The sequence below is a fragment of the Oryzias latipes genome, chromosome 19 (genome assembly GCF_002234675.1).
Source record: "Oryzias latipes chromosome 19, ASM223467v1".
NCBI lineage: Eukaryota > Metazoa > Chordata > Actinopteri > Beloniformes > Adrianichthyidae > Oryzias > Oryzias latipes.
In genome coordinates this window covers 24,690,803-24,708,727 of record NC_019877.2, presented here as the reverse complement: position 1 = coordinate 24,708,727, position 17,925 = coordinate 24,690,803, and the positions used below count along the sequence as shown (strand labels likewise).

The window sequence follows — 17,925 nt, the reverse complement described above, 5'->3', positions numbered from 1 at the left end:
TCTGTAATCTGATGGGCTTGTTTCCTTTCAGATGCAGTTGATACATTGCTTTGATTTGTCATTTTCAATCAGAATCTCTGATTAGTCTGGCTGAAGAACTGAAGTATTCCTGCAGTAGCAGGCCAGCCTGCATATTCATGCTGTTTACTTTACAAGAGGGTAATTTGATCCTGATGAATAGTAAATGACTTTACTCATAAAGCGCTTTGTACCTTGCTTTAAAGTCAAAAGTTCTTTACAGTTACAGTCCCATTCAGACTTTCACCCACTGATGGCATCTCTGCTGCCAAACACTGGCCCCATCCTGTGACCACCAGGGACCTCGTGGGATTGAGTGTCCTGACTTTTCTGAAATTTGGCTCTGAAGGTGCGACTCATTGTGAGTTTTCTGGCTGCAGCTGTACTCATTCTGGTTCCCCTTTACTGCCCTAAAGTGCAGAAAGTCAAACACACCTTTTCCTTTATCACCAACATGGCCATTAGGACTAGAGGAGGCTGACAGGAAGTCTGGTCTCTGCACGACCAGAACCTGAGCAGAACCTAATTCACAGACCTGCTACCACAGCTGTCTTCACCACTTCTGCCAATCATTTCCAGAGATTTTAACTCTACAGATGATGTGGATACGAGTATTCTAGTCTGGTGTTATCTTACATGTTTCAACACAGGACCAAAAAAAAAATGAAGGAGCAAAGCTTCTAGAGTGTTGCAAACAGGTTTGTGATATTTCCAAGCGAGTGCTCGGTTAAAGGGCACACAAACGTGGAAATTCACTTTGAGCTGTTACATTTACCTCTGATTTGTGACTCTGACCTTTGGGGAACATTTGCAGGCATTTCTCTATTTCTTTTCGGGGGAGGACTCTAGGCGAATGCGATTTATCAGCTGCTACTGCAAAAACAATGTACTGGAGCAGTTATGTTTATTAAGCCTCGTCCTGCTTTGGCAGCTAATCAAATGCAGCGTAGGCGTTTGTGTCCCTGAGCGCCACCTGGTCAAAAAGCAGGGAAAGCAGCTGTGAATGTCACCTGGTGCTGCTAAGGTGAAAACAATTCTCAACTGCTGTTTTTGAACCAATTCCTTAGCCTCCTGTACCGGGGGATTCACCTGAACGAGTACTTCAGGTTTCGGGGTCGTCCGGGTCCGTAGAGGGTCGTAGAAGTAGCCGCATCTTAAGGGAGCACAGGTGTGGCTTGCACTTCTCTTGAGGCTTGTACGGCCAGCTTAAGGGATGTCATGACAATGGAATGTACCATTGTGGTGGGTGTATCATTAAGTATTTGTAAGGAAATTGTAGTTTACACCCACTTATGACCTATGTGGGATGCTGACATACAGTGCCCTTCTGCCACACTCTAGTCGTTACTAAGGTACTGGCTCTTTACTGACCACGTGCAAAGCCTGCATGCACAGGAATGCACGTGATATGTCCATAGGATGCTCTCACAAACTATCAGTCTAATTTCCTATTTCTGACAGTCAGGGTAAACACAAAGAGCACACACTTTTCACTTGAACACCACTAACAAACCCCTTGAGCTGGTTTTGGGGGGGATCTGTATCACACGTCTGTGTCTCACCTACATGAACCTCACTTGTGTGTGAAGTGTTCACCATGACCTGTCACCCGCAGCATGCTTGTAGAAAAAAATGTGCATGAACATTTTTGCTATACGATCCTGATATGTCCTGCGTGGCCCGCTCAGGTTTGACCGTCTTTCACTCGCAGAGAGCCCACCTATAAGGGCAGCGCAATCAATCAAACTTCAATTATTAAAAAAAAAGCAACTCTCATACTTGTGCAACTTAGCGCTTTACAAGTAAAAAGAAAAACTGAAATAAAAGGAGAAAACCCCAATCTAGCCTTTAGCCTCCCTGCTCTAACACATCCAACCCATGACCCCCCACACAATGAATACTTATAAAAGTAAATTCTAAAAGAAACTTGGGACTAAGGCCTAAACTCTGCATTCATGTTTGAATTCTGCACTTGATTGGATTCAGCAGCAGAACCTGGATGGATACGGTGCTGAGACACCTGGTGTCCAAGCACTCCCTAAAACACATAGTTATGTTTTCCCAGCAATAAATACTTTTCTTTACAATGTTGGACTTCAAAGTTTTGTGAAAGCACCTTGGTGCTACAGTTAACTCTTCATGTTAACATTTGAATTTGTTTTTATTATCCTTATTATCCTATAGCATGTCTCCAGGATATTTACTTAACATAAAACATGCTGTAGCTGGTCTGGTTTCTTCTGATGGTCCTCCTGGTTTGGCAATTCTGAATGCTCATCTGAACTCTGGCTTGGATCAGACAAAGGAACTTTGACCCTTCCTGAACTTTCAAAGAACCAAAGAGAGACGGTGAAGGAAGGGGAGAAAAGGAAAGATGAGGAAAACCAGGCAGCAACGTGAAGAAGCAAAGTTGGTGGGAGCTTGCCGTAAAAGAATGACTGAGCAGTTGGGCTTTGATGATTGCATTTATGTCAATGATAATGGATTTATCTGCGCTTTTCCAGACACTTAAAGTCCTTCCAATGTGTCCATGATTCATTCACTCCTCATTCATACTTGGTGATGGGGAACTACTGATGTACCACAGCTGCCCTGAGGCAGGCTGAAAGGGGCGTGGCTGACAGTTCGCGTCCACGGCCCCTCTGACCGTCAAAATGAAATGTGTGCTGAACACATCTGCATACTTTAATTTGTTTACAGTACATACGAATAATTTATACACAGGAGTGTTCTGTCCATGTCTATGAAAGAAATATTCTCTGTAGTACAAATATGTTATTGTGTGTATCTTATATACTGTTTCCTGCTGTTGGATGAAAGATGAAATATTCAGTTCTTTCATTGTAAATCTGACTCCAGAGGATCCAGCGCCTCACCAGCCATCAACCTCACCGCACACCACAGAGTTAAGGGGGTCCCCAGAGGGGCGAAACCCTCACCAAGGTCGGTCACAAGAGAACAGGACACCTTCTTGGTGAGAGTTCAGAGCACTTGTATGGCAGCAGCAGTGACCCTAGACAGATGACAAGGAGGACGACTGCTCTGTGACCATAACCCTGTCATACATCAATCTACAGGGAACAGTTTGTACTATTTACAAAGTCAGATAATTTTCATCAGTGTGAAGCTGCAGCAATAAAGTCCCTGTAAACACACCTTCATCCTGCCTGCTGCCACTTTCTGCACATGCTCAGTGCAATTATACTAACAGGCTTTCATCCCCCTCATCATCCTCATATAGGAAAATCCATTCCCATTAAGACCTTCATCAGTGCTAGAGGTATCATTTCTCTTTTAAGCTGCCCATGTGGCACATCAGCAGAGGGTACACCCCCCCAGGGAAGGAAAGCTTATGCAGAGGACTCATAGAGTAATAGTACACTCAGGAAATGAGATTGTTCCTTTTGCGTTCTACTGAACTGCAGCTGTGCCGACCTGGATATCTCACCCCCCACAAGAATACTAATGACTCAATTCTGTATAATTAAGCCTCGTGCTCTGGGCGACACACTTGCTCAGACTCAGATGTCGTATTTACATTAAATTGCAGAACATTTTAACATAAATGAAACGCGTGCTGAAGATCTGACTGACCTGACTTCACCAGTCTCTACGTCACTGGGATGTTTTGTACGACTCATTAGCAGACTGAAGCGTCTTCAGAGGGTTATTGTTAGGGTTAGGCTAGGTTAGGTTAGGTTAGGGTTCTTTGATTTAATCTGGTGGCTCCATGACTGACTAGTTGTGAATTTGTTCAGGATTTTACTTGTTGGAATTGGATCTTTTCAAGCAATTAAAATATATATATATTAATGAAAGAACCAAAAATGTCAACAAAAAATATAATCATACATAAACATCAAACTTAGTTGGGATAATTAGTCATCAATTGTTGATAATGAAAAAAATGAAAAAACACAAGCAGTTAAAGAAATTCACACGCAGGGATGTGACGGTTCGCTTTCTCCATGATCTGGTTCAAACGCCGGTTTTTGGGTCACAGGCTGGTTTTGTAAACATGACGAGTTCATGGACTCCAATGGCCTCATCAGCCACCAGATCTCCCCCCAAAAGAGCACCTTTGGGATGTGGCATCACGGATGTAAATTAATGCCGCCATAGTTATCTTTATTTATATTTGTGGTTCTACATCCAAAGGACTCATTGAATCCATTAAATGGAACGTTGGTCAAATAGTTTAATTTGCTTGAAAGGGAATGGGAGTGAATTCATAAAATCCCACCTCATGTTTTACCTTGCTTTGGTTTTTTTACGTAGCCATTATAATCCAGTTCTTAACTTATATTTAGTTACCAGTACTTTTACCAGTCCAAGTACAGATCATTTAACAAATCAATAAGTATTAATACTAAGGACAAAGGTAAAGTGCTTGTTGATCATGTAAGAAGACATTTCATTTTTCCAGAAATGAGTTTTACACATCAAGTATCATAAATGTTGTGCTTATTGATTGCCATCTGTCGTCAGACTTGTAACATTCCTTGCTTTGGTGTCTTCATTATTGCATTGAAGGACTATCACCAGTCAAACCAAAGCCCAACAGGAACGTTTCTATTGGCCGGTAATGAAGTCAATGACCAGGAAAATGACGATGTGTGCCTGAACAGGAAGGACCTGAACGTCCATCCAGACGTCTGAGCCTCGATGCAGCAGTTTAGCTCCAGGTTGCTGGTTGCTGCTGGCCAGTCAAAGTTAAGTATGGTGATGGATTAACTTTTAGATTCACTCTTTAAACAGACTAGATTATTCCAATTCTGAGCCAGAATGCATTTAGTGCCTGATGAATAATGCTGCGCTTTATATTGTTGCAAAAAAACACCAACTGCAGGAACAGCAGCATCACAATTTATTGCATCCAGAACTCTGGACGACATTCTTCCTCCGCCCCTCTTTGTCTAAAGACAGCACACAGGAAAGTGGAGCACCACCCGACTATTACTGTGATTAAACTTCCTAATAAGTGATGCCGCCGAAGTGCGACCTGCTGGAAAGTGAGGAGAATGTGAAAAAGCTGCCGTTTTGCCACTCTCACTGACGCTGAGAATGAGCGGCCAGCCGTCACACATCATCAGCCGGCAGAGATCCAGAAATGAGACACAGCCTGAAGCTGGAGCCCGTCCTCATGCATGTCTCCCACACATCCACAAACTCCAGAGCTGCTGCTCCTCGCTGCTGTCTGACAGCACCGATCACCAACATCGCTCCATGAAATGTGAAAAATGAGGGGATTCTTATCAGATGAGACAGTCTGGCCCAAACTGAACCCAGGACCCACTCTGCTGCAAGCAAACGTGACGGATGGGGAGGAACAGCATCGAGCAGAATCATGAGAGCAGGGTTTACACTTTGAGTCCAGCCTCAAACTTAAGCTGAAGTGTTGAATAAAGGTGTGGAACAGATCTCTGAAGCTTGTTCTTAGATTTCTGTTTCACATTAAACATAACTTCTGTGGAAAAATGAAAGTAAGAAGTTAGAGGAATAACTGAGCTCACCATGAGTGAAAGTCCAACAGACACAACTGAGAGGGGAATTTCAACATCCCAGAAAAGTTTTTTTGGCTAAAAACATCAAAAGATGGTTGGAGAGGATCTTTAAAGGTTCAAACACTATTTAGCTGAAAGTTCGCTGTTCATAGCTGTCAAGAAGGATAAAGGGTTTCTCATTCACTGTCAATGATTATTAACATTTGGAAAATAAATAATAAGCAAAACCAAAATACAACTTAACTGAAACAGCTGAAAACATGAGTTTAAACACCATGAAATTAACAAGACAGCCTTTTTTAGCAGGCCTTTATCATCCAAAAATAAACTTTTTGTGCTTTTAGGTGTTTTATATTGTTCAATCCTTATAAAAATAAACCCCAAAGTGGTATTTTGATCCATTCACGCAGTGTTCCTTTAAAATCCTGCTCTGTGAGCCTCAGCCCCTCCCAATCCACAAAAACAAGCAGGCTTTCACTTTGTGACATCACAAAGTGAGGACAACCCCTTCCAGGAAGAATCTACGGTTCCAGCTCCGCCCCCAGGCTAACACACGCCCACTTTCCCCTCAGAGCTAGCAGTGTTTGGAAAAACTGTTTATATGCACAATTTGCAGATCCATCTTTACAAAAGTTCAGATGTTTGTTTTCGTGGGCGAAACGCAGACAAGCTGCTGAGGCCGACTCTAGGATGACATCATGAAATGGGCGGCACCCCCGTGGAGTGAAAGGCGGAGCCTCAGAGATCAAGTCTCTCACTTCTGGGTGAGAAAACGAGCTGCAGAAATAACTAATATTTCATTTTTTTTAAGGTATTATCACACACATGGTCATAGTTTACTCTGAAAGGCTTAAGAACAGCATGATATTAAGATGTTACAGGATAAATCAGAAACACAGTAATTGTTAGATTTCTGAATCAAAAACTGTGTTGCTCCTTTTCATTTGTTGGAGGGGGGGGGGGGGGGGGGTGACTTTTGTGGATCAATAAGCCTGAATGGGAATCAGGAGGGATGATGGTGTAATGTTTCATCTAACAGCAGGAACATCATAGATTATTGATTTATTAGACTAGACAGTTTAAACACACATCCATCCATCAGACAGGTCCATATCCATGCTGCCTGACTGTTAACTGACCGGGGGGCGGGGGGCAGGTTGTTTTTATTAGAGTGGAGTCTTTTTTCCTCACTCCTATTATCTGCTTGAAATCCCCAAAGAGAGGGGGTCCCATGGAAAGGTGTGCCCAATGAGCCCGCCTCTTCCTCCAGCTCCGTTTGTCTCCGATAATTAAGAAGGATGCTAAAGCCGCTCCGTCTCCTGTAGGGCTGCTGTGTCCACTTTAGCATCTGTGAGCGCGCTGACGCAGGGGTGTCCAGGCGGGACCTTCTGCGTGGCTTTCTAACTGGATTGGTTAATCTTGTTTGGCTGTGTGTGTATGGGGGGGGCTGCAGCTGCTTGTTTGTTTGCCAGCTTCAACAGATTGGATTCCAGCAGTTCTACTGGCCTTTCCAAATCCAGGCGGCTCCTGCTAACCGTCACCCCAGCAGCGTAAATCATTTGCTGTCCACCGCCTGGCTCCTGGAATGGGGTCATTTCTCCTCTTCTGTCTTTTCATAAAGACTGTCTTGTTATCTATTTGGCATGGGGGGACATTTGAAGGAGCTGGGACAGGGCAGAACCACCCACCTGGGACAAACGGGAGCCATAAACAGAGAAGTAACCTCCTTGTGCAAAGATCTGAGCTGAACCTGCACACCAGACAGACCAACTAGATTAATCCTGACCAACAGTTTAACCAGGATGATCATGATAAGCCTTGATGAAAAGCTTAATTTTTTGGTTTTTAACATGTTTGTGGGGTTTGTCTGATGATTAAGGTCATATATTAGGAAAACTAAGATTAAAACTGGGTTTCTGGGTATGTCTTTATTCAAATTGTGGTGAATCAGAGCAGACGAAGAAAAAAAAGCTCTTTTTAGTGACGTCACATTAAAATACGCCTTGATCCGTGCGCGTCTTTGTGTTCCTCATCTGGAACGGCTGGAATCTGGCTGGAATCGGTGCAGCTCCAACATTGCTGGCCACTATGCTGCACTGGAAATGTTAGGTTGTGGGTGTGAGGGGCTGTGAGCAAGCAGCAGAGCACACAGACAGAAGGATGATGGGAAGTGGGGGAGATCTTACTCCATGACAACATTCCCACCCACAACACAGAGGTGAATTTCTGATGAACTCCCGTCGCTCTGCAGAAACTAAGTCGTAGAAAGCGACAATTTTGTTTTGGTACTTTGTCTAAAAACAGCAAAATCATAGTTAATCACAGTATTGACAATAGATAAAAGAGGGCGTGGTCTTTAAAGAGCTTAGGATCAACTCTGGGTGAGTCGATCACGGTCTTTTCCGGTAAGCGTGGGAGCTGAACCTGCAACCTTCTGATCAGAACTTAACTACTCTACCTCGGCTCCAACCGCCTTTTATCCTGAGCAGGAAGAAGGACCTAATAAGGACAAAGACAAATGTCTGACAACGCTCAACAACTTCAACCTGCAGGTCAGGTGTGACCAGACCACACCCTCGAGCCTCACAGGTCTGGAGGCGGAGCTTCCTGCTGCCGTCTCACCTGAATCCATTTAGCGCAGAAATGTTTGTGGGCCTCAGGCTGCTTGTGTTCCCCGTCATTCTGCTGCTTTCATCCAGGCACAAATCAAAAGCAGCAGATGTTTCGCTGATTTTGTGCACATTCAACCAAAGAATGGGAGCTCTGCTCATTAGAGAAAGCAGCTGCTGCTGTGATACAATAAGAGCAACTTTAGCAGACCAAGCTCCTCTGACGAAAGTGGGTCAGAAGGCGTCCAGCTCCCTCTTTTTACAACCTCAGCTCTTTTACCAATCAAAAGGACGACCGGAGATTTGGACAAGTTGTTACTGATCAATAGTAAGGCTGCACCAAGATGGAGCAGAGGTCAAAGGTTTTGTCAACTGTAAGGCCTGCTGTAGTTTCACATCACAGCAGTAAGACAACTGCAGCCATGCAGCAAGCCGCAACAAAGCTGCAACGCTGCCACACAGCTCCATCAGTGCCACCACAGCTGAGCACATGGCTGCAATGGAGCCATAACAGGCTGCAGCAAGCAACAATGAAGCCATAAGAAGGCAACAACCAGGCCACAACAAATCCCTCTACGGGTTCATTCGTTTTTTTCTGCACACTTCCCCATCAGACATTTGGTTCACCTGCAGAGGATCTCACTTTGTGAGCATGTGACAGTCATCAGAACAGTTCTGCAGAGCAGTCAGAGTCTGACGTTCTCTAAAACAGACATCTGCCGGTCTGCCGTCAAAGCAGAAGAGTGCATGTCGTCTCACCGCTGCCGTCTGTCCTCACCGAGCTTCTGCTCCGAGTCTTTGAGCACTCAAGGTCGTGGAATCAGAGAATTGTACCTTTCCTGTCCGTTGTAGTTCTGTTTTCTAGTTTCATGTCCTGTTTTCAGGCTTCACAGTCTCACCTAATCATCTACAGCTGCCTTTAATTAAGTCAATTATCCCCCGTGCATTAAATGCTTGGTTTCAGGTGCACTTTTGTCAGGTTATCTGCTGCTGTTGTCATCTCTTTTTATTGTTTTGTCCTGTTTAATTGAATGTTTGAATCAATTAAGGTAATAAGTTCCCACCGTGCTCAGTCTGCTGCGTCTTTTAAACGATCAGTTCCTGACATGAAGAAGCTGATGTTCACCAGCTGAAGCCACACTGGACTCAGGTTCTGTCTGGTTCTGCTAGCAGCATCTTCAACGCTTTCCACGTCTGACAGACTCAGACCTGCAGAAACTGTAGTTTCTCTTGACATCATCCCCCCCCACCCCTCCCCACCCCCCACTGCCAGAAATCCTGCAGCAACAAGTGTCTGCAAAGTTCTGTGTCACCAACATGTTCTCCTCAAAAACGGATTCATCCTTCAGGTCACAGCAGGGATGCATGCATGCAGCTGTTGGCAGCAGTGCAGTCTCCTTCACCCCCCGCCCCCACCCCCACGCATCATGTTCCAGCCCAAACAGTCGGCGTTTGTCCCCTCAGTCATCTCCTCCTCTGCTGGACAGCATCAACATTTCCCTCACGTCTGATCGAAAGTTCAGGCTTACAAATGAGGAAACTTCCGATGCAACCCCCCCCCCCCCCCCATGATAGCACCACCTCCCACCCGGTAGGTTTTCATAGAGAAAATGAGACAGTGTTCAGAGATGGAGGCTTCCACTCATGGACTGATGAATGGATCCGCAGCACTTAGCAGGCAGCTCCATCAGCTGCTGTGCGCGTGCGTGCCGTCCTCCTGTCACACTTTCATTTGAGCAACAAGATGTTTGACAGTCCGAGCACGCGCTCCCACACATGAACTGCCCGTTCTGCTCGGATCTCACCCCCCTCAGGTGCCCCCACCCCCACCCCGTCTCACCGATGTGGATGATGGAGTCCGCGCGCGCTGCGTCGGGCTGGAAGATCCGGAGGGACAGAAAGATCAGGATCAGCACCTCCATCTCCATCAGAGCCGAGCACGCGCATCAACGGTCCTCCGCGCGGGCGGCTGAGTGAGTGCACGATCTGCGGTGCGCAACGGAGAGCGAGGAAGTAAATCCTGGGCGGAACACGGAACCACTAGGTTCGGGTTTGGAGGCAGCCGAACCCGGGACAGACCGCGGGGGGTTGTTCAACAGATCCGGAGAAGCTCCGAGTCTGAGACACACTGAGGACTGCAGAGAGGAGGAGGGATGTGCTCACCCCCTCCCTCACTACCTCCCTCTCTCCTCCGACCCACGTGACTGCAGAGCCTGTATACGGAGCCGCACGCGGAACCGGAGGAAAGACCGGCGCGGGATAGACGAGGTGCGAGTTGGAGGATTGATGGGGCTGGAGCTCCGGAGCACACGCCGCCTGGCTGAGGGGCAACTTTCTCACGCGCGCGCGCATTCATATCCGAGCACAGCCGCGAGCTCCACAGAGGACCAGCAGGCGCGCGGAGCTTTGCAGAACTGTGCGTGAGTGTGGAGAGCATAGAGGGGGGCTCAATTCTGTTCAACGTGCACGCGCGTGAAGCAGCGCTTGGCAGCGGGCGGCTTGAGGAGGGATGCACGCGCACGGAGACGGCTCTGTCCAACGCGCGCTTTCAAAAGGAGGATCCAACACGTGTTCGGCACAGTCCTTCAAAGGGAGGGGGAGGGGTGAACAGGTGAGTACAGTGTGGGGTCACAGGTGTCTGACATCAAATCAGGGCTTGTGTTTTTGCTGAGTGTGTATGTGACGTCACTAACATGTGTTTCTGTTACTCTGTCTGTTGTGCACGCGGAAGCGGCGCGTGAGAACATTTGCTACACCTGATCTTACAATTAAAGGATATTTCTGTGTTTACTTCGAAATGTCTTTTAATTGTTTGGTTGAGTCTAGTCCAGCTCCGGGGACGCACGCGCGTGGATCTGGGCATCAGTGGAAGAGCCGCGCGCTTTTTGGCTCCAGTATAACATGCTGCGTTCACGTTCACGCCCTTTCTACAGGTTTTATGTCCACTGAGAAAAGGAGTTTCCTGTTGTTTTTTGAATCACGTGACTTAGTTTGCAGGTTAAATGTTGATGATATCAGACCTGCAGATGCTTTGAGTCGTCCACTGTTTGCATCAAAGCAAAGCTTCAATGAGGTGAAATTATGAGGAAAATGTAACGTCGGTAACAGTTATATTTTAAGTATTTGATCTTTAAAATCTTAACATGTTTTGCAGGATCTTTAAACGTATTCCATTAGCATCTTTGCTGTTTCATTACAGCAGTAAGTTTGCACAATCAGAAAATAAACCTGGATGATTCCTCAAAAAGTTGTATATTTTGTCTTTTATTGTTTTTTAAAATCCCTTTAGGTTTTCCTTGTTATCACCACATTAATATCATCTCTCTCGTTGTTTTTGTATTTTGAGTTAAAGCGACTTTCGTCTCCTTTGCTTCTTCTCATCACAGTGAATGCAGCTCCTCACAGGTGGAGTATCACTCCCCCTGCTGGCAGCAGCTGTTACTACAGGACTCAACACGCGGATTTCATCAGCTGCTTGTAATAAATGACATGAATAGGCCTTTACTGTCAGTGCTGTTAATACAAAGACATCACATTTAATGTCCTTCTCTACCACAATAAAATAAGAGAATTAGATCAAATAGATATTAATATCTGCATACACATCATTCAGCACAACTTCACAGATCACCTTATTCTTCTGCTTTTACTCAGGGCTTGAGTCTGTTAGAGTTTTACTGGTCTTCTTTACTCGTCTCCATAAGTCTGTAAACAGACTCGTGTCCCAATATTTACTGACCGGCCTGGTGAGGTCGCTTGCTGTCACGACTGTTCCTACAGTCATACAGTACATGTCGCTCTATGTAGGTCATGTGACCAATATCATTTGAATTTTTTTGCAGAAGGTTGCTGTTCCATTTAATACTGAAGCGTTGGCTCTAGTGGCTCTTTGAACTACTCTAACTGTTCAACCGTTTGGACTCTAAAGCTGAGAAAAGCAGCTTTGGGCTTCTTTACTCCTTCACAGTACCTTTTGGATTTACTACTTTGCAGTAGTTATATGCTATAAGGTAGTGTTGTAATGAAGTTAATTGCATAAATGTCAGGTTTCTCTTTCATTTATCAGAATCAAGCTGTGGAAGAAAAAGCCTGCAGGATTCACCAGATTTGCACCAAGTCTCTTCCAACTGTAGCTGGCAGGCATGCGCTGGTAAACAGTAGCTAGTGAAAAAGAAGTGCCTCCCTGCGTCTCCAGTGTGAACACCATGGACCATACATGCGTTCAAGAATGCATGTCACATGCTTGGTGTGAACGTAGCACAAGAGTCAGCAGGTTCAGAGCTGAACAGAAAGCTTCATCCTCAGAGCTGACAGTATGGAGTCCCAAATTGTTCATAATTGAAAAGATTAAATGTGCAATCACACAGTCAACCAAGAAATCTTCATCCCATAAATGCTTTTTATTTAACATTGCTGTTTTTCAGGATGACCACAAGGTCGTATTTCTTTTTTTAATTTGGGGCTCCATATGAGAGCATCTCTTGTTGGCACCGTCTCCGATTTTGTGCTGCTCTTAGGTGTTTGGAGATCCACCGAACTCAAACTATGCAACACTTTTGCAGAAAATAGTCATTTTGAGATGAAGCAGCAGAAACGAAGGCTTTACTTCTCTCTAAATAGAACTTTTATTGCAAGTAGTCCTTCATACTAGCAGCTGATCACAGCACACACATACCATAATATTCTGTCTGCAGACAAAGCAGCCTGAAAAGGAATTCTTCTGTGTTTGTTCAACAGTGGTCTAATTGCATCCTCCTCCAGCGTACCCGTCTGTCGAGCACCATCACCGCACATTCTTACAGCTCACACTGCAGCTGCACAAAAACACAACAAACAGCCACAGAGAAAAGAAAACTAAACGTCTCGAAAGAAATACATCTGAAGACACACAGCTAAAAAAACCTCTTAAATACTCGTGTTTCAGCAGATTTGGCAGCTGGCCACGCTGCAGCGTTTGTTATCAGGAGGCATTTTTACACGCCATGCAGCGGCAGCCGAGGTTTTCAGCAGAAGTTCAAATGAAGTGGTGACTGGATGATTTTTTTTACAGCGGCCACGCCGACACGTTTAAAGGTTGGGCTGTGGCAGTTCAGTGACAGGCGTGTGGCAGGATGGCTTCAGCGCGATAATAGACTCATAGGAGGGTCTCCAAGGTCCCCCAATTCATCTGATGATTGGCCGATTTCAGCCCGCCATCCTCCAGCCGGCGTCCCGTGGCCCCGCTCCCACCGTCCGATCCAGGCCACCGTGGACTCTATCCACTCCATTGTTTCATGTGTGTGAACACGCACACAAGCACAGTGAGGACCCCCCCACCCCACACGTGTGGCTTTCCTTTACCCGTGTTTTCCTTTTTTTTGCGAGGTATCGTGACTCTAGTGTGCACGACTCGTGATATTTGCACCAGAAATAAGGCTGAGCGGTTTGAGTTTGTAACTTTGTCTTTGTAGGTAGTTTGTAGTTTTATTTTTTCTTGTACAGTGAGAATGAACAAGCAGTGCAAGCGTGCAGGTAACATTGTCCCGGTCCACCAGGCGGCCGTTGGCATTTGATGTGCTCGACATTTACACATCGTCCAGTCAGAGCTGCTGCCGGCCGGCGACCCGACTGCCACCGCCTGCGCTGCCCAGCTGTCACTCAATTTTGGAATGGCGTCATACCCGCCTGACTGACGGCGGGTGGACCGTCTGCATTCATGACTGTGCCAACGACTTTCCTTAAAAAATAGGTGACAAATTGAATTTGGATTTAACAAAAAACAAATCACTGTGGCAGTTTTCCTAAAAAGATTAGAGGTTGAAACAAAGAAAGTAGATAAGGCAGGACGCCATTCACAGGCGAGTTGGACAGTCTGGAACTATAAATACTCCTCAAGGGCTCTTTCTGTCCAAAATATCACATTCTAATCATCTATTTTTAACTAAAGGAATTAGAAGCCTGTTTCTCATTCTTTTATCCGCTTTGAAGAGGTTCTGCTCTCAGGGGATCTGTGTAAAAATAAAGATGGCTGTCACCTGAACACAACACGATGTGTTTGATGACATTACAGTCTAGGAATCAATAAAAAAACAATTAAAAAAAATGAAACAAAATAACATTTCGAAGGAAACTTTTGGAAAACAAAAGTGGTTTTCAGAAATGAAAAAGAAGTGTTAAAAAATGACAATAAGAAATCTGAAAACGTAGGTATTATGGGATGTCACTGATTGGATGATGTTTGCTCACCTTTTCAGCTGGAAGTTGTTTCCCAATATTTCTTTAAAGGGCTTAAACTTTGCTATTCTTTATCATAGTAGACTATATCCATGACAACAGATAACCTTTGGCACAAAAGAACACATTTTTTATTAAATATGAGTTATTTTCCAGAGTTCTTTTCTAACCCAGAAGTAAGACGACTCAATCGCTGTGGGTGCCGCCCATTTTATGACATCATCCTCGGCAGCGTGTCTGCCTTTCTCCCACGAAAACAAACATTCGAACCTTTGCAAAAATGGATGTTCAAATTGTGCAAATCAAAGGAAAGCCTTTAAGCTGATCACCGCTAGCTCCACAAAGAAAGTGGGCGTGTCTTAGCCTGGGGGTGGAGCTGGCAGCACAGACTCTTCCTGGAAGGGGCTGTCCTCACTTTGTGACATCACAATGTGAGAACTCACTCGTTTTCGTGGACTGGGAGGGGCTGGTGCTCAGAGAGCAGGTTTTTAGAGGAATAATCAGAGATGGGTGAGTGGATCAAAACACTTTGGGTTGTTTTTCATGAGGAAGGAACAATATAATACACTTAAAAGCACAAAATGTTGATTTAGCATGATATAGGCCCTTTAGGCTTTTGAATACAGCCACTGCAAAAGTGGTGTGAGTGTTGGATGTCCCATAATAAATACCTTTTCCAGTTTTTTTAAATATTTCATTCTGATTGGAAATTGATTTTTGGAAATTAGTTTTGTTTCCAAAGTGTTTTTTTTTATGTATTGATTTCAGGAATTTTGCTTTCATTTCTGAAATGTAATGTGTTTTTTTGTTTGTTTTGCCTTTTCTTTTTTTTTGTTGTGATCTTTAATATGTTTTTGCGCTGAGTGAATTGTTGATGTGATTTGCACATCAGGGCAAACATTTAGAGGTTCTGCTCACTCATAACAGGACTCTTGAGTTCAAGAGGGAAAAAAGTGTCACACAACCAATTCTGATGGCTTGCGGGCAAAAAAATAAATAAATGTGTGTCGGAGTGGACGAGAAAGACACAAACATAGAGACGAACCTTCATGGACAAAAACAGAGGAACCTGATTGTTGACTCCTCCACGAGGAGAAGCAGCAGCTCTACTCCAAGCTCCTCCAGGATGGCTGACTCAGCTCGTTAACCCGTCTCACCTGAACTCACGTGGGAGGACAGACAGACAAGATCACCTTTTTGAACCCCTTTGCATTAGAACACTTGCTTCAGCGTTTTGGATCACTTGAAGACTTTTCATCAAATTTCCTGTGCAGCCTGATCACTGATCAGGATTCTCCTATTTCATTGATTTTTGCACACAAAATAAAATTAGCATCACTGTTGACTACGTTTTCAAGTTAACTAGCAAAAAAATCCATTTGTTTTACGGAGAATCAACAATTAATAAAATGTTGATTGTTTTTGTTGCATGAGGCAGACGTGAACTCTCTCCTGTTGGCAAAAAAGCTTGTTAAGAAGTTGAGATTTGGACTGATGACGGCCTCAGCAGCAGCCTTTTGAATGAGCTGCAGCTCTCTTATGAGCAGACAGAACAATGTTACCAGCAGTTAAGCCTGCAAGAGATGAAAACTCCAATAAATGTAAGCGCTGAAACTCCACACTGAGTCTATTATGACACCCACATGTTTACCCTGATTCTGTCTTCCCATGAAAACGGCCTCTCTTCTTCACCTTTGAACTGAATGGATTTGGAGTTTAGCTGTTTTTAAACAGCAGCAGAGTGGGAGGGGCCATACGTTGAATGTCATCTGCATAACTATGACATGAAAATGTATAAATTAACATGATATATGACAGCAGAAGTGCAAAAATTACACCCTGAGTCAACCCGCATGTGTTTTGAAGCAGAGTTTGTCTTTAATGTCTTGGAGTAGATGTTCATCTTCTGTTTCCATGGCAACTACACATTTAGAGTCAGTTCCCCTGGTTGATCACTAAAAAATTAACAACATAGAGAAATCCAAACTCTGTTTGAAACCCGTGGAAGCAAAAGAAATTCTAGAAATCGTCAAAGAATTAAAAGAAAAAAAACATATGGAGATAAAAAAGGTCATTGATTCCATTGTTGACCTAAACTTGAAATTTGTCCTTTCAAACAGGAACATTTCCAAAGAAAATTAAAATAACAAAACCAAAGTAACAAACACCAACGAAGAAATTACAGACCAGTGTCTTTACTCTGACAATTCTCAAGAATACTTGAAAAAGTATTTCTCACAAGGCTGGAGCACATTGTTGAGAAACATAAACTAATATCCGACGATCATTATGCTTTCAGAAAAAACAGATCAACATCCATGGCGATTACGCAACTAACTGAAGAAATGATTAATGAGACAGAAAAATAAAGAGTTCACAGTAGGAGTGTTCATGGATCTGAAAAAGGCTTTTGACAATAACATTTTAGTAAACAAACTGGACAGATATGGAATACAAGGACTGGCATTAAAATGGTTAAACCGTTACAATTAAAACCAGCAACAGTTTGTCCAACTGGATGACTGTAAATCCTCCCTGCTAGATTTAAGCTGTGGAGTTCCACAAGGGTCAATGTTAGGTCCCATACTGTTCATCCTTTGCATTAATGACATCCACTTGGTATCAAATACACTCAAATTATTTTTATATGCCAATGACACAAGTATATTCTGTACAGGGGAGAACCTCAGGGAAAATGTAAAAGTAGTAAATACAGAGTTAGGAAAACTACAAAAATGGTTTAACAAAAATAAACTCTCGCTCAATGTTAACAAAACTAAATTCATGATTTTTGGAAATCGCCACATTCCTGCAGATTTAGAAATAAAAGTTGCCGTTCATAATCATGTTCTGGAAAGCGTAACTGAAATCGAGTTCCTCTGAGTCATTATGGAAAAATAAAAAATAAACTGGAAGCCACAAATAAAGCAGGTCAGAGCTGAACTTGCTACAAGTATAGCAGTGTTGAGAAAAACACGTAATACACTCACAAAGCACATGTACTAGTATATTCATCCATAATACTACCATACTTACAGTACAGTGTAGAAGCTTGGAGAAATACTTATATAACAAATCTACAGTGTTTGTATATCTTACAAAAAAAAACTGTTGGAATAGTTCGTGGAGTGGATTATGGGACACATACAAACACACAAATTTTATAGTCGGGTTTATTGAAATTATGGGACCTGTGAAAGTTAAAACAGCACTCATCATGTTTAAAGCCAGAAATAACTTAATTCCAGTAAAAAATACTACACATGTTCAAGGACAGAGATGGAAGTTATGAGTTAAAAAAAAGAGCTGAGCATCAAAAAGCAGTGCATTCATACTACAAAAAAGAAAATGTGCTCATCCGTTTGTGGTGTGGATTTAGGGAACAAGTTGGATGAAGGTTTAAAACAAAACAAAAGTTTACATGTGTTTAAAAAAAGCTGAAAGATGTCACTGATGGACCTTTTCAAAGGTAGAAATGATCTCTAAGAACAAATGAGCAAATGTCTGTGTTGAACAGGTGTTATAAAAGATAAATTGAAGGTTTTGAAAACTGTAAACTGGATTTATGTACAACAGAGGGG

At 43.6% G+C, this 17,925-nt stretch overlaps 1 protein-coding gene and 1 long non-coding RNA gene across 4 annotated transcripts in view; one reads left to right on the top strand and one right to left on the bottom strand.

Moving 5' to 3' along the window:
• LOC101174819 (glutamate receptor ionotropic, delta-1) overlaps window positions 1-10,258 on the bottom strand; it is a 492,295-nt gene extending 482,037 nt beyond the window's left edge. For 2 of the 3 annotated variants that reach the window (XM_023949511.1, XM_023949512.1), the window contains exon 1: window positions 9,972-10,258. In XM_023949511.1, the coding sequence (XP_023805279.1) occupies window positions 9,972-10,059 (88 nt within the window). In that variant the 5' untranslated portion in view covers window positions 10,060-10,258. Of the gene's footprint in view, window positions 1-8,890; window positions 8,983-9,971 lie in introns of those variants that run through there. The other variant, XM_023949513.1, reaches the window with a different exon arrangement.
• Window positions 10,259-10,657: 399 nt separating this feature from the next.
• LOC110017195 lies at window positions 10,658-15,718 on the top strand. Its single transcript, XR_002292505.1, has 2 exons — window positions 10,658-10,742; window positions 11,518-15,718. It is a non-coding gene; the product is annotated as an uncharacterized LOC110017195 (long non-coding RNA).
• The last annotated feature ends 2,207 nt before the right edge of the window (window positions 15,719-17,925 follow it).